The sequence below is a fragment of the Nelumbo lutea genome, chromosome 2 (genome assembly GCF_056320005.1).
Source record: "Nelumbo lutea isolate HS-2025 chromosome 2, American lotus-T2T, whole genome shotgun sequence".
Lineage (NCBI taxonomy): Eukaryota > Viridiplantae > Streptophyta > Magnoliopsida > Proteales > Nelumbonaceae > Nelumbo > Nelumbo lutea.
Window position 1 is genome coordinate 112,598,896 of NC_142685.1, and position 20,285 is coordinate 112,619,180.

The following is a 20,285-nucleotide window of genomic DNA, read 5'->3' on the forward strand; positions in this document are numbered from 1 at the left end:
GTTATTGATCTCTTTGTTTTGTTATATTTCATTTTTCTTCCTTATTGCTACATTCTTGTGGTTTTCTTGATCTAATGAACTCTTAAGCTTTACTTGTTAGATCCTCCTTCTCCATAGTGTTATTTTATAAGCTATGATTTTATTCTTCATTGCCTTTTTGTTTCTTAGCTTCTTTGATTACTTTTTTCTTTCTGTTGGAAAAGACTGTGTTACAGTTCTGTTCCTTTAACCCTTTTCTTTATTGTTTGATGGCAAACGTGGATTAAGTTTTTGGTCTGATAATCTTTGTTAATGATCCTGAAAAAGACAGTTCAATTGTGTGCAATTTTTTGGAAGTTGTAAAGATTAAATTTGAAGAGATAGATTTCCTGATAATCATTTGGAGGATAGATAGGGATAATTCTATGCTATTGCCTTCTTGTCCTCTTCATTTTTTGAACCTTCAACTTTAGATTGTTCTTTCCATCGTATAAATTGTTGGTTACAGAATTTTAAAAGAATGATAACTTATAGACAGTTCACAATTAGTTGGTATCAAATCCAATGGTCCATGTAATCAGAAAATATCATCACTCAATGTAGAGTCTTTTGTACTTTTGCTGCTTCATTTTTTGAACCTTAACTTTCGATTTTTCTTTCCTTCGTATGAATTGTTGGTTACAGAATTTTAAAAGCATGATAACTTATAGACAGTTCACAACTAGTTGGTATCAAGTCCAATGATCCATGTAATCAAAAAATATCATCACTCAATGTTAGGACAGTAACTCTCTATAACATTTAGTACAGTTTATCTAGAAAAGTTTTATTCAACCTCTATATTCTGGAAGTTGTTTTGGTCAGTTTGTCAAAATTTGTTCTCATAATTGATTCACATTATACTCTTGCCTAGTTAATTAAAATTATTATGTTCTTTGAGAGTTTCCAATGTATAATCATGGCAAACATGAAGGCAATGTTATGCTTAGTTTTTCAGGCCCAGTGGAACAGGGGAAGTCTTTGATAGCAGAATTGATCGCTCTAATACAAGGTTTAAATTGCTGCATCAATAAAGATTAAGGGATGTCATAGTGGAGCTGTGGAGGGAGACTGTCAAGTGGTTATTTTCTGGATGAAAGGTCAAGAACAAATACCTTGGGAATTTAAAGCTTTGGTAAGGATGGCCATCTCACTAGGGTCCTCCCTTAATGCCTTGTTCAATTATTGGATCCCTAGAAGTGCAAATATGTTAGTGGATTCTTTAACAAGAGATGGAGTGGGGAGGAATTCTCTGCTGTGGGGTTGCCCTGGACCAGGCTGTAATTTGTAGAAAAGATTTCTTGGTAGGGGCCTAGGGGCAGGGGGGTGGGGAATTTGTTTCTGTCATATACATTGTATTTGTTTTAATGATGTTTGTAAACAGTATGACTTGATGAAACCTATTTTCTGTTATCTATCAAAAAAGAGGTATAATCATGGAAAACTGATTATACATTATAGTAATACAATTTTCAAACCATTTATAAAAAAGCAAAAAATCATGGCAAACTGATGCCTTTCCATGCTAATGAAAAGGGCTATATCATAACCTAAAGTGTATAAGTTGGGAAGCTGGATTAACCAATACAGTTGCCTCAATATACCAGTGACAAGAAATTAGTTTATACTTCTTGTTTTTCCTTGTGGTTTTTTAGGTATAATGGTGTCCTTGTGGATAAGTTTAGGTTCTAAGAGGACTTATCTTATGGTGATCAAAAAATTTCCTGGACTCATCCTATTTCCAACTTTTGAGGTCATCATTTTGCTCCTTTTTTTTTCTCATTTTATTCATTTGGTCTCTGTTGGAACCTCTTGTTCTACAAGGGTCTAAATGATCCTTGGAATAGTTAGCTTAGAATATCTTAGAGATGCTTTGATAGAGGGGTCTAGCAGTGGTGTTTGTATCTTTAAGTCTTACGATGTTTCCCTCATGCTGACATCTTATGCCATCTAGATGGGGAGTTGATGAACTGCTTCTTTATCCATTACTCCAATATAAATGTGCCTTTTGATTTGGGATCACTTTTTTGGTATCTTTTGATTCATTTACTCATTTCCTTAGGATATCCAGAACTTCCTTTGGGAATTTAAACCAGTTACCCTTTTAGTACTCAAGTAGGATCATGTGGAGAACCCTCCTGCTGCAAGAAGTAATCTGGTGTGTATATATATATATATCTGAAACCAAACTCACCAATTACCCTTGGTAGTCAAGTAGGATCATGTGGAGAACCCTCCTGCTGCAAGCAGTAACCTGGTACATGTGGGAGAAGAGAGATGCTTGGACACACACACACACACAAAACCAATCTCACCAAGATGATGGGGTGATTGAGTGGTTTCCATTGGAGTTCTTATTGGATTTTGATATCATATGCTTTCAAAGACACAATTGTTCTCTTTTCTTATTGAGTAACAGTCTATTGCTCACTTAACTCAACCATGAAATTTATTGTCCTTAGGTGATCCATCCAAGTGAGTGTTATTTAATTTTGATGATTGCTCCCTGGAAGGCACTTTTGGAGATAGCCAATGCATGGTGATATTCATTTTCTGGGCCTGAGAGGATTGTGATTAGGTGAGGGTTAAGTTGTCCTTCTCTATGGTCCTTGACTTGTCCATCTAGAACCTTGTACTGTTTGAACAGAGTTTTTTTTTTTTTTGTGTGTGTGCATTTCTGTATTGGTCATGCTTCATGAATTGCGCTTATTTTATAGTTAATTTATCTATTTCTTTAAGAGCCAAATGCTATTAAAGAATGAGTTTGTGAAACTCATGGATTCCTTTGTGATGTCTTTTTTGGGTCCACTCATGCATGTAAGGCAAAGAAATCCAAGAGTAACATAAACTCATTTTTTGCCAGAATTATAACCAAAATCATGCCCTCATTATTGATGCAATCGTAATATGTCTATCCTTATGTAAAACATTGGTTGAAGCCAATGTTTGACTGAGTTAGGTGTATGAGGTGATGGTTCTTATTAATGACCTCATGAATTTTCTCTCCACAAACATATTATGTAGAATTTTGATTTTATTTTTTTCACTTCCCTTTCGATCTTGTTTTGGTTCTTATTGTTTGAAATATGTGCTTATTATTATTTTTTAGAGTTATCTGATGAACTTCAGTGTTGTTGTTTAACTTTTAAAAAGCCAGCCAAGTTGCATTTATATCTTTCTTGGCAGTTGACAGGCTTATTATTAGAGCTCAAAATTTCAGTGAATTTTTTAGAAGGTTGTGGCTATTGTTCCTTCCCCTTTGTTATTTGTCTTTTCTATTACTGTCAGGTTTCTTGAAATTAAAACTTAGTACATCAGTACCTTTCTGCAGTCCCTCTTTGCTGAATATCTGACTGTTGTGATGTTGCAGTGGATAGAAAAACACTGTTTTGAAGCTTTAGGTCGAAAACTTACTAGGCCAGATGTTGCCTGAGCAATGGCTAGGAGACGGTATGGTTTTTCTCCTACTCTTCATGTTTTACAATGTGTCAGGTATTTCAGTGTATCTAATTTGGATACATGCCTTCCTTTCTATCTTGGTAAAATCTTATTTATTTTTTATGATTAATAACAAAATTATTAATGTATAGTTTACATGTGCAGAGATAAGCAGATGGCCCAAAGCCAAGAGGAACTTTACAGTATACTATCTTTATTTTTTGATCAACAACAGAAACTTTTATTAAAATTAGGAAAGAACAAATACAAGAAAGGGCAGCCCAGTGCACGAGGCTCCCGCCAATGCAGGGTCTGGGGAGGGACAGATGTACAGCCTTTCCCCTGCACATACATAAAGGCTGTTTCGAAGGAGAATAGATACAAGAAATTTTTATTAAAATTACAGTATACTATCTTCTATACCCAAAACATGTCCTAACTATTGAGACAATCCTTTGATAAAGAATCAGCAATGCTATTTGCTGACGTGTTAATCAATGCACTTAGTTATCTTATCAATGCTTTATTCTCCCTAAGTATATTCTTGCAATGCCAAATTCTCCTACTGTTGTTTACCATCCACCTCACTACCATCTTTGAGTCCTCTTTCACAATTTGTGATGTTTGGCATTCTATGCAACCTTATCCCTTGTAATATTGCTGGTAGTTCTACTCTTGTTGAATTTCCATTGCATGTTGGCCTTGAGAAGATGACTTTGATATGGTCGTTGACACTCCACTAATTCCTGAAGGTCCTAGGTTCCCCAAACTGCAGCAATCAAAGTTTAGCTTATGATTGTTGATACAAGGGGATCCATTGAGTGGATTTTTTGACTTTAATATCGACTAGTTGAGAGGCACATGCATTTGGACGTTTAAAAGGAGAGAGAAAAATACCTAGGCTAAAGTAGATGCAAGGCTATAACATGCTTTGAATTAACTTTTCAGGTCTGCATGGAAACCAAGGCAAGTATTGGCATTATATAATGTAGATGAATCAGCCACCAATTGCCATCTTCTTAGGATGTCTTCCAAAGGAAAGGGCTCAAAAAGATTTGATGTTTTAGCCCAATGGCCCACATTCAGCAAGAGGGTTCCCTTGATCTGTTCAGAAATATTCTGTTATTCCTTTCCTCTCAGATGGACCAAAGTGTAGCCACCCTAGTACATCTTCATCTCCCTCTCCTTGGATCTCCAATGGGGTGTCAAAGTCCTTGATCAATCTTGATAGTCATTTTTATGGTAGAATCTTGACAGTCAATTGGGTGTCCTCTTTTCTTAAGGTGTATGAGGATACAAGTTAAAAAGGAACTTCTATTATTTTCTTCATGATAGACTTGTTCCAGGTGAGCCTTTTCTAAACATGCTACACTAGGTACAACTTTGATCAAAATTGAGTTTGATCTCATAAGTTGTGTATTGCAAAGCTTAAAAGTATCCTTTGGTATAGCTTTTTCCTATGAAGTTCTTGAGAATTCTACCTTGGTTCTTTGTCTTTGTCACATCTAACAAGAGTATGTTATTAAATCATGGGTTCTCTAAAGCTCCTACTAAACTTCTTCGGCTATTTAGATGAATGGTTGCTTGTGTTTTCCTTTCTGCACTTGCAGACTCTTATTCTTTTCATGCCATATGTACCCTGTAATTGGAGCTAGCAGAACTTCAATTATTCCAAACCATTCACAATTTTGCTAAGGGAACAAGATGGAGGGGTTAACAGTGTCGGAATTGGACGATCTTGGTATCGTTGGACTCGTAATTTTAAGGTCTATGCATCTACAAGGCCCGATAGGATGATCAGAATTAGTTTCAGCTTTGGGTCTTGAGATGAAGGGGTAAATTGTGTCGGATTTGGGTGATCTTGGTGTCGTTGGATTTGGATTTTTGGGATCTACGTACCTATGGTTTTTGATGAAATGAGGTTCAGGATCAAAATGACTCCGGTCGGACAACTGGAATTGGTTTCGGCTTCGGGTCTTAAGATGAAAGGGTAAACGGTACAGAATTTGGGTGATTTTGGTGTCGTTGAATTTGGATTTTTTTTGGCTCTACATACATATGGTTTTGGATTTATGATTTGACATGAAATGAGATTCAGGATGAAAATGACTCCAATCGGACGATCGAAATCGGTTATGGCTTCGGGTCTTAAGATGAAGGGATAAGTGGTGTGGAATTTGGGTGATCTTGGTGTCGTTGGATTTACAATTTCAGGATCTACGTACCTATGGTCTCGGGTTTCCGATTCATTGTGAGATGAGATTTAGGATCAAAATGACCCCGATCAGACGATCGGAATCGGTTTCGGCTTCGGGTCTTGAGATGAAAGGGTAAATGATGTGGGATTTGGGTGATCTTGGTGTTGTTGGATTTGGAATTTTGGGCTCTATGTACCCATGGTCTCGGATTTCTGATTTGATGTGGGATGAGGTTCAAGATCAAAATGACCCTGATTAGGCAACCGAAATTAGTTTTGGTTTCGGGTCTTAAGGTGAAGGGGTAAACAATGTTGGATTTTTGTGATCTTAGTGTCGTCGGATTTGTATTTTTGTGATCTATGTACCTAATGTGTTGGATCCTAGAGTTCAAACTTTTGTGAAATTCTAAAAAGTACCCCCCAGGTTGGCTGAGAGGTTAGTTGAAGCATGCTTGAAACTCGAAGTGCTGCAGAAAGATTGAAGGGCGCAAAAATGGGGTGTCTACAAGTATGTAATTAAATTATGGGTTATTTGAAGCTCTTGCTAAATTTCTTGGGCTACTTTGATGAATGATTGCCTGTGTTTTCCTTTTTGCACCCGCATGACTCTTATTCTTTTCATGCCATATGTACCATGTAATTGGAGCTAGCAGAACTTCAATTATTCCAAACCATCCACAATTTTGCTAAGGGGACATCTCTGACAAAAATAAATAACTGATATAATATCTGCCTAAGTGATCAAGAAGAAAACCAAAATTGTTTTTTTCCCCTTATAGGGAGTTGCTGAATTGTGTTCTATGAATTTTTTAGGTGCATTTGTGGGGATAAACATTGGCACAGTTGTCACAGACTTGCCATCAGCTGCAGATGTGGTGGCAATCCTTAAAGCTAATCGGATCACTCACATTCACCTCTATGATGTGGATCCTCACATGCTAAATGCCCTTGCAGGCACTGGTATTGAAGTCATGGTGGGTGTAACCAATGGGGAGGTGCTGGGGATTGGAGAATCACCATCACCTTGAATCAATAAGAAGTTTCAAGTCCCCACCTTTAATTCCACATGGAACTCTACCATGTACCAGTTTCTCCAATTTTTGAAGAACACAGGATCATTTTACATGTTAAATGCCTACCCCTATTATGATTACACAAGAGGTATCTTTCCAATTGATTATGCACTTTTTCGGACACTTTCTTTGACCAAACAAATTGTTGACCCTAACACATTTTCCAGTACCCGAGCATGTTTGAATCTATGGTTGATGCAACTTATTACTCCATGAAAGCTCTCAATTTTTCTGGGATTCCAATCATTGTGACTGAATCAGGTTGGCCATGGTTTGGTGGAGCCTTTGAACCTGATGCAACTGCAGATAATGCACGGACCTACAACAACAACTTGGTTTGTCGAGTGCTTAATGATTGGGGCCCTCCTTGCCAGCCAACTATACCTATTAGGACATCTATGAGCTATTCAATGAGTACAAAAGGCCAGGGTATATATATCTGAGAAAAACTGGGGCTTGTTTTCACAAATGGAACATCTGTGTATCCTTTAAGCTGTGGTTAGGGTTTTCTGTGTGGCAAAACCGAATGCTGATTCAAGTTTGTTGCAGTCCAGTCTAAACTGGGCTTGTGGGGAGGACAAGCTAATTGCAGTGCCATTCAAGGGGGGCAGCCATGTTATGAACCTAACAGTCTCCAAAGTCATGCTTCTTATGCATTATTTTCACAAAATGCAGAGTGCTGGTGGGACCTGTAATTTTGGTGGTACAGCCATAACTACGACTGTTGATCCCAATAAGTTGCTGTGCCCTTATCTGATGAATTTCTTGAGGGGTTTATGTGGTAGTGAGTGGTTGATTTTTGTAACCATAATTTCTTCTCTATTGTTGAAGTAGGCGATTTCACAGTAAAACATACGTAGTTGGTATATTTACATACAAATATTATAATATATTTTTAGTGGAAAACAGTCCTTGATGTGATTCTTAACGTGATTTTTTTTATTGGCTTCAGAACCTTGTGTCCAGACGTGTCCAACTACCACGCCTGTTCTGTGCTTGGATTCAGGAACAGGAGTGCTTTGGATCGTGACCCAACATCGTTGAGATCTTGAATCATGATCTATGAATTTGGAACCGTTGTCCTCTCTTTCTCTCTCTGAGATACATCATTAAGAGGGGTTCAAGTACAACTTTAGAATTATTTAATAAACCCTTTTTTAGCTTAAAATTAACAAAGTTTTCAATGTTATGTAAGTATGGTTTTTTGTTGTTCTTTAGTATTGATCTTAAAAGATTTTCCTTCTTTCCATTCAATTAAATTGAACAGTCCATTTTGAAGTGCTGTATCAAATGCAGTATGGGTTTCTGAATCTTTGCAGGCCACAGTTCATGTGTTTTCATGGGAAGGTGAGTACTTACTTTTATCTGTAGATTATTTTAGTCGTTTCTTGTGCACACCTTCAAACATTAGTCTGTTGTAACAGTTCTGGTTCAAATACAAGTGGGTTATTCGCGCCTCCATCAACATTTGGACCCACAGTGGGGTGGAGTTCAATGCTTCAAGTTTCCAGGATGGTCTTTCTGATTCTGGCAATACTTGCTATAATTGGATTTTGCATCAGTTTGTGCAGTTTAAGTCAGTGCTATTGAGGCTGCAGTCCTGTAAAGAGTTGAAGGAGATCCATATCCATTACCATTAGTTTGACAATGCCCAACCCTTGTTGAATGTTCATTTATCTGTTGATTCTCTGTTTATTATGTTCTCTTTTTGTTTTCACCTACTTGGTTCAATTGTATACATCATGAACCAGTTGGTACTGGTAGGCTTTGTGATTTTTTTCTTCTGATGTTGAAAATTAATGTTAGAAAGCAATCTCTTGATGACTGGATGTAGAAACCATGAACTCATATAGTCGGTCATCAAAATTTATTGACAGTTGTTGCTCATCAGCCATCAGAAAAAATAAAGTAGTTGGTCTCCCCAAATTCACTAAAAAAAAAGCAGCCTGATTAATATCTAGTTGGAAACTGGTAACCTCCGCAATGACCACGGATTAAAATTAGAAGAAGCTTGGTGATAACAATGGCGTTTCACTTTCACACAACTCTTTGAGAACATTGCCCCACAGAGTAGAGACAAAATGAGCTATTACCTATTAGTTTGTGTTTGTCAATTTCATATAAATCTCAAAAATACATTGATAAGATCAAACCACTATAAATAAAGTATAAAAAAAAAAAGAAACACATTTCGATAGTTAATCAAATACGAGAAATGGTGGAATTTGGGAAATCAAATACGAGGCTTAGATGCTTAAACTAGGCTAATATTTAGTGGAATGTTTTGTTTTAAGATGGTTTCTCAAAACTCATATGATGTGCTTGTTTGGGAGAGTTTTCATGCAGCGGCTTTTTGACTTCTGGCCTTACATGAGCCGAGGAACCTCGAATGCTACGAAGCCATATTTCGTAAAAGTAGGCTTATAAAAATCACAAAATTGATTATCTCAGCTAGCTTCTCTCCAAAGCGGCTCAATTTACGCCGCTCAATCAACTCTTAAAACGGGCTCAATTTAGAGCAGCATGGTCATTGAGTAGAATTCAGCTCAAATTGATTATATTCCCATCGATAAGGTTCTCTCCCTCCATCTCTCGAGTCTGACCACAACACATATTCATTCATCCAGTCGTCGTACATTGGGAATATTAGTGATATAAAGAATAAACGATGTTCCATGCATTATGATCACATTCATTCACTTGTACATTGAGAATATCGGTAATATAAAGCAAGGTTCATAGGCATGATATATATTTATTTATTTATTTTTTAAATCAGTTTATAGGAGTCCGCTTAAGTTTCGGTTGCCTTCTGAATCATGGTCTGACTTGATACAATCCTTGTAGGGGCAAGAAGTCATCGGCATGATATATATTGATCATAGTTGAATGCATCGGGTCGATACGTATCGATACTTTAAACCTTGATATAAAGAACGTAAGATGTTTTCATTGTGCCGCTGATTAAACGTTGACCAATGAATACTCAATATTAAAGAATATCAATCTATTTAAGGATTTCACCTAACAACTTAAACTTTTAAGTTAAATAGTTCTTTAATATAGTATCATAGTCATTTTGACTAAATGGTGTAGTCGTCAGTACCCATTAACCCCATTATAATTAAAATAACTTTTAGCACAAAATATGAATGGGTGTATTTATTTACGTTTCAAGAGAAGCGTATTAAATAATATCAACCTACACCCAGCAGTATAATCAATGGTTATTTGAGACTCAGCACATCGGGACTCGCATCTCCATCCACTTATTTTCTCGACCATGAATCTTTTTTTTTTTTCTTATAAGCCGGATATTATCATGGTTTCACAGCCCGCTGAACAGCCACCGCGTTCAGCTCTAATCCTTCCTCGCGTTGAATCCTTTCTCTAGTCTCTGATACGAATACGATAGTAATCCTCCTCTGTCTGGTTTCTGTGTACTACTAAAATATCCATAGACTCGACTCGGGGAAGACGAGAAAGAAGTGTGATAACAACACCGAAACACTAATTCGAGATGTCAAGGGGGATGAGCTACCCGAGCTCCTCGGCAGGCATTGGAGCAGCAGGGTTGGGTGGAGGGGGAGGAGGAGGAGGAGGAGGAGGACGGTCATGGCCGTCGACCACTTCTGTGTCGGCCTCTGGGAAGAGAATACAGAAGGAGATGCAAGAATTCAATGTGGACCCACCTACCGACTGTTCTGCTGGACCCAAAGGTGACAATCTCTATCAGTGGATCTCCACCATCGTTGGTCCTCCAGGCGAGTATCCCTTCCTTTCTCTTGGTGTTCAAAGAAATGGACGATTTTGAATTATGGGATTTTTTTTTGTTGCATTACATCTCCAAACAAAGTTCAGTGGCGAAGTTTGATTTTCTTGATAAATCTTCCATGTGGCTTCTCTGTTTCATTCACTGATATAGGGCTTTCTGAAGGCATGCGATTCTTTGCCTGGTTCACTGTTTCTTCTTGATGCCATTGAACCTGTCTTTGCTGAGTAATCACTTATTCTAACGCCCTCCAGCTGCAATCTTCACTTGTTGCTTGAAGTCTGTAGTCTGCTGGTTGCCGCTTTCAGTCCTCTCGGCTCTCCTCTCCTCTCTCCCTCTCTTCTCTCCTCTCTTGCTCTTGCTCGACATGGTATCAGAGCAAGTCGTCGAGGCCTGAAGGGTGGTGTCAAGCAAGCCTGTTGTTCAATGTCGAGCATATAGTCTCTTCATCTCCCAGAGTTGTATCCATCTAACTCCTAATCACTTGTATTCAGTTCGACCCAGAAGTTATAGAGACTTTTCATCTTCCATCCCAGAAGTTGTATTCATTGTCTGTTCGACTGTAGAGAGGCTATCACCTGAGGTTCGTAGAGGGAGTTCTGGTTTACAGAGAGGCTATCATCTGAAGTTAAAAGAGGTACTGTTCGGCTGCCCTACGGATTGACTGTTTATTGATTGACTGAAAGCCTAGTTGATGGACTATTGATGGATTGTATTTCTTTAACAAAGCAGCTGTATTTGACAATTTTTTTGTATTTCTTTACCCCTTTGATGGACTGTTGATGCCCTAAAGCAGATGTTGTATTGATCTCAGTCATTGACTCTTCGGCTACCAGGCCTGCCGATTAGGGGTGTGGTGAACTTCACCTTGTATTTTCCATTCTGTTGGGGGGTCATATGACCTCTGTACAATTGTAGGTCATATAGACCTGGTTATGTACTACAACTGCAGTGTTGTTTTTTGGATTCCTACAAGACCGTAGGTTATACAGACCTGTTCCAGTACTGCAACAGTAGTGTTCAGTCTTTGCTCCCAGTGAAACCGTAGGTTAGAAGGACCTGTTTCTATAATAGCCTTGTACGGAAGTACCCCTTTGGTTGCTGTTTTTTTCTTAAACCTGAAATCATGAGTAGTGAAGATTCAGCCACATCTGGAGTTTCCTCAATGCTGAATGGAATGGGTGGGGGGTGACCTATCCTTTCCTATGGCTGTTGTCCCTCTTGATGGTTTAAATTACCTAGAGTGGTCAAGAGGGATCAAGTTATACATTACTGCAAGGGGGAAGATATGCTATTATTAATGGGAGGATAAAAGAACTATCCTCCGGGAGTGCTGAATATGATAGATGGAATCAGGAGAACAATATTGTTATGTCCTGGCTCTTGGTTTCCATGCAACTTCAAATCAGGATGAATTTCATGTGGGCTGAAACTGCGAATGAAATCTAGGAACAAGCAAAGTCTACATATTCAGAATTGCGACACTATGCCAAAATATATCAACTGCAGGCAACATCTTCTACTTGCAGACAGGGGGAGAGGTGTTTATCAGTCTATTACTCTGACTTAACATCTGCCTGGAAGGAGTTGGATCACTACCAGAGTGTGGATTGGAAGTGTGATGAGGATGCTAAGAAGTACAAACAACTTGTCTCCCAGCAAAGGGTGTTTGCATTCTTACATGGTCTGAATCCTACGTATGAATCTATTAGGGTTCAGATTCTCAGCTCTAAGGATCTCCCTTCTGTTCAGGAAGTCTATGCTCTTGTACAATCTGAAGAAAGCAGGAGAAATTTGATGAACAACCCTGGTGGGGATGCTGTTGTGTTAGTTGCAAAAGGGGGTGTATCTACTGGTGTGGGATCTTCTTCCCGGAAAGGAGATATCCAGAAAAAAACAGAAGATAAGGAAAAATTGTGGTGCACTCATTGCTAGAAATCCCGACGCACCAAAGATACCTGTTGGGATCTTCATGGGAAACCAAAATGGGCTCAAGATCTGACTAAGAAGCAAGGTTCAGAGGTGAATAAGAAGTACGGACAACAAAGTACAAAGAAACATCACATGGCCAACATGGCTACTCGGGAGCATCAGCCCCCCATTTCTACTATGACTCAGACACATCTCACTGAACCTGACCCGAGGGAGGACATTATGAATTCCTTCCGTGACCATTTAGATCTCTATGGTAGAGCAATTCGTCAGATGGATACTCCTCCCTCAACCTCATTTGCATCTACGTCAGGTAACCCTGCCACTGCTTTCCATGTTCCTTCTCACACCCCTGACTCTCCATGGATCATTGATCCTGGAGCATCAAAACATATGACTGGTACTCCTCTTACTTTCAAACCTATCACCCTCTTTCTGGAAGAGACAATGTGAGACTAGCCGATGGTTCATACTCTTCCATAGCTGGTCAATGAACTCTCTCTCTTCCTCTTGGCCTTACCCTTTCTGATGTTCTTCATGTTCCAAAATTTTCCATTAATTTGTTCTCTGTTAGTAGTATTACTAATTTCTTGAATTGCTCAGTGACTTTTTTCCTTTCTCATTGTGTGATTTAGGATCTGGCCTCGGGGATGACGATTGGTAGGGGTCGTATGGCTGATGGACTTTACATTCTGGAGAATAAGGCTGGTCTTCATGTTACAGAGTCTATGAGTCAGTCCTGTAAGAAAAAAGTCTACTTATGGCATTGTCGTCTTGGTCATTTGTCTTTTGAGTTTTTGAAAGTTGTATTTCCAGAACTGTTTAAGTCAATGTCTGTTTATGATTTTTCTTGTCAAACGTGTTAGTTGAGTAAGCACCGTAGAACTCATTTTCTTCAAAGAAATAGTAAATCTGAATCTCCATTTCACATTATTCATTCTGAAGTGTGGGGTCCTGTTACTTTACCATCTGAGAGTGGCTACAAGTATTTCATTACCCTCATTGATGATTATTCTAGATTTACTTGGGTATACCCGATGCGAACCAGGGAAGAAGTACCAAAAATCATTCAAGATTTCCAGCGGATGGTCTTCACTCAATTTCAAACTGAAATCCAAATTTTCCAATCAGATAATGCAAAAGAATTTTTTCATAGTGACCTCACAGAATTTTTTGCTTCGCATGGTTCCCTTCACCGTAGCTCTTGTGCCCGTACACCACAATAAAATGGTGTGGCCGAACGGAAGAACCGACATCTCCTTGAAGTGGCTCGAGGTTTACTACTTCATATGAATGTTCCCAAACGGTTTTGGCTTGAAGCTGTTATTTGTTCCACTTACCTTATAAACCGTATGCCCTCTCGTCGGTTAGAGTACAAAGCCCCACATCAACTTCTCTTTCCTAAGGCTCCCATTCTTTCTATTCCTCCTCGTGTCTTTGGTTACCGGTGTTTTGTCCAAAATCTATCTCTCACCCGTGAGAAATTGAATTCTCGTGCTATACCTTGCATATTTCTTGGTTACTCCTTCACTCAAAAGGGATACCGTGTTTTTGATCCTGTTTCTCGTAAATTCTATGTCTTCATGGATGTTTCTTCCTTTGAAGATGAGCCTTCCCTCTCTCCCTGACCCTCCACATTTTCGTGTTTTTTCTTGTCGTCGCAAAGGCCAGCCAAATCCAAGAGCTGTAGAGAATCCGGAAGCTGTACCTCCAGTGCCACCAGACTCCTCGAGGGAGGATCATACTCACTTAGGTATTTTGGCTCCCAATGATGTCCTTGAATCTATTGAAAATGATTCCTCTATTGCTAATGATCTTGACCGTCTTATTGCTCACAGGAAGGGTGTTAGATTGTGCACCACTAAACATCCCATTTCCAACTTTGTCTCCTATGAGAACATTTCATCCTCATTCCATGCCTTCCTTACTTCTATTGACAGTGTCCCTATCCCTAAGAATGTGGCAGAAGCTCTTTCAGTTCCTGAATGGACAAATGCCATGAGGGAAGAAATTAATGCCCTTCACAAAAATGGCGCATGGGAACTTGTTGATCTTCCTAAGGGAAATGTTTCAGTTGGATGTAAATGGGTGTTCACAGTCAAGCATAAGGCTGATGGAACAGTGGAAAGGTATAAATCTCGCTTAGTGGCAAAGGGATTTACTCAAGTGTATGGAGTTGATTATGCAGAAACTTTTGCCCCCGTTGCCAAGATGAATTCCATTAGAGTCATTTTCTCTCTTGCGGCCAATCTGGATTGAGTTTTACACCAGCTGGACATCAAGAATGCATTCTTGAATGGTGACCTTGAAGAGGAAGTGTACATGATTCAACCTCTTGGGTTTCTAGCCCAAGGCAATGAACATAAAGTGTGCAAGTTGAAGAAGTCCTTATACGGGTTGAAACAATCACCAAGAGCTTGGTTCAGTAGATTCCATGTGGCAGTTCAACAGAAAGGATACGAGCAATGTCAATTAGATCACACACTGTTCGTGAAAAAAGGAGAAGGTAAAATTGCTGCTCTAATTGTATATGTGGATGACATAATTGTTACTGGTGATTGGGAGGATGGAATTCAGAAATTGAAACTTTTTCTTGCCACTCAGTTTGAAGTGAAGGATCTAGGACCTGCCAGATACTTCATTGGAATTGAAGTTGCCCGATCAAAGAAGGGTATCTTCATTTCTCAAAGGAAATATGCCCTAGATTTACTTCAGGACACTGGAAAGATGGGGGTGAAGCCAGTTGACTCTCACATCGAAGTTGACAAGCATTTTATCAGAGAGAAAGTTATCACAGGCGAAGTGTGTACCCCCTATGTCACTTCTGAGAACCAGCTTGCAGACATCTTTACAAAGGGTTTAAACCTTTCCAGACATCATGATCTTTGTGACAAGTTGGGCATGATTGATATCTATGCTCCAACTTGAGGGGGAGTGTTGTCAGTTGTTTATGTATTCAAGTTTAGTACCATAAGGGTACTGTTGTAACTTCTCCTCTGTTTATATTGTTCGAATGTACCAGTATAAATAATAATATATCATTCTTTCGCCCCCTAAGTTTAGAAGGGGCTTTCAGTCCTCTCGGCTCTCCTCTCCTCTCTCCCTCTCTTCTCTCCTCTCTTCTCTTCTCTTCTCTTGCTCTTGCTCAACATGCTTCTTTCCGGCAAACTCGCTATACGAAAATAATTTAGTCGTTCCTGAAGCTAAAGAATGTTCTGATTTCTGCTTGTTTAATTTGACTAGAAGCTAAGGGAAGAGAGCGGTGGAAGTGGATAGTGTAGTAACAAGGTCATTAATTTCTCGGAAATGCTCTATGATTTCCTTATTTCATCTTGTCCAGTTAAATACCCATAAATGATAATTCACAAATTGTATTTATGTGGAAATTCTAATAATATAGCGAGGAGAAAGTTGAAAGGATGCTTCTAAATATTTTGGTTATGTATTTCTATTTGAATTCTAGTTTTTTCTTGACCTGTTATTATTTTGATGGAAAATTTCCCCCTCATTGTTTGTTTATTTTTCTTGAGAGGGGATAGACTTCAGAGCAGTTTCCTCTTATCCTTTTTTCTCTGAAGCTTGATTTATTCGAGACTGAAAATCTTAGATGTTTTAATCAGAATGGGCCTCAGATGCAGATATCCCTGGTGAAGAATATCTTCTTTGGTCATTACAGAGACTTAGTTAACCTTAATACCAGGTTTTATTGTACATGTTTAATAAAGCAAAGATTGCAGGTTTTTAGCTACCTGAAATCGATGATGTGCAAATTTATACAATATCCATCCATATTATGAAAGCAGTTAGTTTTAGGCCTTTGCTTACCCTTGTGCATGTGGAAAAGAAGTAGGAAGGTAAGCTTATGGTACTGTTTGATGCTGGTGGATTTTAGAGTTTTAATTGGTAATATAAAAGGCTATTCTATTATATTTTTTCATCACTAACAATTTTAGAATTTTGTTAAGAATTTAAATAATACAATAAATATCATCATTCTATCAATATGAAGCAACCCTTTTTTGCATACAATGGAACCTTCTTCCCTGTCTACCTCTTCTCTATTGAGGGGAGTGATTAATCAAAGGAATTGTCTGTTCTTCTGAGTTTTGACCCAATTGAATGAGGTATTCATAGAGTGGCCAAGAGACTTGCTTCTCTGTGTTGTCAGTATATTATCCCCCACCCTAATTCATCCTCCCAACAATTTGGGAATCACCTTGAATCTCCAGACTCGAAAGATGAATAGAGGAGGCAAATCAGAATGTGTGTAGTAGTGATCCAAATAATGCCCTGATTGAATTTCCTTCTTGGACCTGAATAAACCATTACCATAACTCCATATTGCAAACTGTTCCACCTATGCTTGCTGTCTAGAAACAAGTTCAGGAAGGATATACTCTAAACAAAATCATCGAGTTAAAATGTATCTTATGCTTACCTTTATTCTGTATTTTGATGGAATAGAGTGGGCGCTTAGTTATGTTTTTTACTTTGTATTTCAACTTGCAAGTCTGAAATTTATCGTGAAGTTTCAATCATGTGTTTTTTTTTTTCAGGGGAAGGGATAAAAAATGTTGGTACCATAGTGGATATACTTATGATATCTTCTCTAGGAGCATGAAGTGCAAACATATTTCTTTTGTGAATTTACATAGAAAGCCATTAGCATGATGCAAGAGGCATCGGTTCACTTAAACCACCCTTGGTTTTGTTGTTTCCTGGTAGTGCTGCTTATTTTGTAACTGTACAAATTTTATTGCAACAAAGATCTAGGTTAAGAAGGAGATGCAAACCCTATATAAAAGTGTATGGTCTATCAATAAGCTACAAATTTATGGAATGGCTTAATGAACTTTGTTACGAAGAATATTGATCGAGCACAGTTTATAGTTTCTTTTTTTGGGCTACATCAGTTTATAGTTTAAATTATGTTTTGATAGATTACTTGAATGTGGTCCAGTAACTAAAATGGATTGACCAAGTTTAACTGGTTTTATATGCTGTAGTATACTTAATTCATGATCTGTATGAAGCATTTCCCACTGTCTTTTTTATGCATCAGTTTTTCCAGTTTTTCCACTATCATGGAAACATCCTCTATGTATGTGCAGGGGTAAGGCTGCATACATCTATCCCTCCCCAGACCCTGCATTGGCGGGAGCCTCGTGCGCTGGGCTGCGCTCTATTTTCCAGTTTTTGCATTAGTTCTAGATACATGCAATAATATAATTTTCTCTTATTATCAGTAATTTAATAATAATGTGGACATGATACAGTTCTTGGACTTGCTACCATTTCTTACAATCTCTGCATTTTGCAAAGCTTGCTTTCATTTCTAAATGAAAGTTTTCTGCTTTTTATTTTTCTTTTTGATGGCTCTGACACGATCTGCTTATTCATATGCATTGTAAAATGTAATTGGATGTATAAAATAGTTCCCGATTTATATGTGAGAAGTATTAGCTTGAAATTCTGATTTTAGCTTGCATGCAAGGTTTAAGAGAGGACTTGGTGAGCATATTTTTCTTTTCAGTTCTTTTGCTATTTTTTTTTGTAAGAATAACTAGAAACCTTGTAATGAAATACATAATTCTAATCTGATATGACTTCATTTTCGTATTTGTAGGCACACCATATCAGGGTGGAATATTTTTTCTGGACATTACATTTCCACATGATTATCCATTCAAACCACCCAAGGTATGCTTGGTTACATTCCAAAATACTGAACGTCAGAGTAATATTCATGAAATTATTTCTCACAGTATCTTGTATTCATGAAAAATTTTTCTCCCTGTCCTATGGTGATGCTGTAAATTATCGTCTTCATATTAGAATGCATGATATATCTCCTCAAGAACAGCAAGGGTGCAAGTAGGTTACACTGCATTGGGTCCAGGGCCTATTTTGGTTTTAATGAATGCTCAACTTGAGCCAACCCAAGTTGCACTCCTAATGAATAATAATCCATAATCTTTCAGTGCAAGATGATGGCAGTTGAAATTTTATCTTATAGTTTCCATGTGAAGGGGTATTTTGTGGTTTGTAAGAGATCATCATCATTTCAATATATTCTACATGGGATAAGGTTAGCTGACCCCAAATGGTTGGGATTAAAGCTAAGTTGAGTTGATTTGTATGTATGTGGGATGAGGCACACAATCAACTAAGCAGCTAATGCAATTGGACGGTTGCATGTAACCTATGCACTCTTTCTTGCTTTGTATTGGTCATCTTCACTCCATGCTGTGGCATGGTAAATTCTAGAGAAAGCTCAGGGAGAAGTTCCAATGTGGGATAGCTGTTCAAATCTGGTCAGTGGTAGGGCTGGACCTATAACACTGTCTGTTTGGACTTAGTGGAGTGTCTTATTGATAACCCCACTAGACCCTCCCCCCCCCCCCCCCCAAGGAAAGAAAAAACAAAATATTGGAAGGAATTAGATGGTAGATTCTATACAATTAGGTGTATTTTGTATATGATACTTAAATTGCAGATCTTATACTGTTGCATGTAGATCAAATTACGTAGAGATCATTTTGCTTCTCTAACTTAAATGTTTCCCAGAAGATATCCATGTTGTGGTCCATGGTTGTGCCAAATTTGTAAGCCTTCAAGCTGAGCCGGTTGACAGCCCTAGTGAAAGCTCACAAATGTTGAGCATATATATCATGCATGTTTTTCATTTAATTTCCATATAGTGCTTGGACTTTGTATTTACCTTATATATATATGGAAGGTTCGACTATGATGCCGGAAAGACATGATACTAGAAAAACTTACAACCAATCAACTGGCATCAACTAGGCACCAATCAGGTGGGCTTTCACCACAATTCATGGGGGGTTGTGATTGGTCAAAACCTTTTTGGTATAATGTCTTTACGGCATCATAGATTTTCCCTTATATGGATACCGATACCTGAACCCCTGTTTCTTAATAATCTAAATAATCACTAGAAAGTTTCCATGAGTTTGCTGATCAACCACTAAGTAGGATATTTACCCTACATCCAGATACTTGACTGAATGGCAAAGGATTGGTGAAATGTGGTAAGTAATCTTGATCAACTCTTGAATAGATAAATTATCAATTGAGTTGGTTTTTCATGAACTTACCTGCATGGGACCTTGTGCAACTGTGCACCCTGCAACCCTCGTGTTTTTAGGAAGGAATACTGCATAATATATTGTTGATTTTTCATCTACTGATTCTTGTGTATGGTGTTGTTTTTTACTATTTTCTTTTTCTGTTTTCTGCCTGCAGGTAGTATTCAAAACTAGGATATACCACTGCAATGTTGATGCCGAAGGAAACTTAAGTTTGGGGATCTTGAAAGATGGCTGGAGTCCTGCTCTAACCATCTCAAAGATACTACTTGCAATCAGATCAATATTCAGCAATCCGGACCCAAGTAAGTTTTTCCATGCTCTTTGCTGCCAAGTTTTCATTTGACATGGTCCAGGAGGAAATCCTCTTTACTTAACCTCTTAAATCTCATCCTTGTAGATACACCTCTTGTGTCTGGCATTGCTCGCTTGTACTTGACTGACAGAGCTAAACACGATGAAATAGCTGCAGAGTGGACAATGCGTTTTGCCAGATAAAGTTTCATCAATTTGATTACAGAGCATCTGGAATTGGAATATTGTGAACTTACAAATTTCCAATATGCTAATGTCCATGTTATAAGCAAAAGGAACATCATATAAATTAGATGTTTTTTATTCTTTTTTGTAAATCCTAATTTTTCCCATCTGTTGATGATTCATTGGAGATTTGTGGGATGACCTCCTTGTATTTGGTGCCTTTATGGTCAGAGGTATTCATTGGAGATTTGTATTCTTTTTCTACG

The 20,285-nt window shown here is 38.2% G+C and overlaps 1 protein-coding gene and 1 pseudogene across 4 annotated transcripts; both read left to right on the top strand.

The window, feature by feature from the left end:
- Positions 1-431: 431 nt before the first annotated feature.
- LOC148872867 (glucan endo-1,3-beta-glucosidase 4-like) lies at positions 432-8,551 on the top strand (annotated as a pseudogene). The gene is made up of 4 exons (XR_016107628.1): positions 432-1,153; positions 2,481-2,596; positions 3,389-7,510; positions 7,679-8,551. The product of XR_016107628.1 is annotated as a glucan endo-1,3-beta-glucosidase 4-like (transcript).
- A 1,408-nt stretch (positions 8,552-9,959) lies between these two features.
- Positions 9,960-20,285, top strand: FUS9 (Ubiquitin-conjugating enzyme family protein). Of its 3 annotated transcripts, none has more exons than XM_088971807.1 (5): positions 9,960-10,490; positions 13,066-13,171; positions 18,057-18,130; positions 19,697-19,844; positions 19,940-20,285. In XM_088971807.1, the coding sequence occupies exons 1-5, from the start codon at positions 10,407-10,409 to the stop codon at positions 20,035-20,037; spliced, it is 510 nt and encodes a 169-aa protein (XP_088827933.1). In that variant the 5' UTR covers positions 9,960-10,406; the 3' UTR covers positions 20,038-20,285. The 3 variants fall into 3 exon arrangements, with proteins under 3 accessions (XP_088827933.1, XP_088827932.1, XP_088827934.1); XM_088971808.1 differs by lacking the exon at positions 9,960-10,490 and adding an exon at positions 11,152-12,743; XM_088971806.1 differs by lacking the exon at positions 13,066-13,171 and having other exon boundaries at positions 9,965-10,490.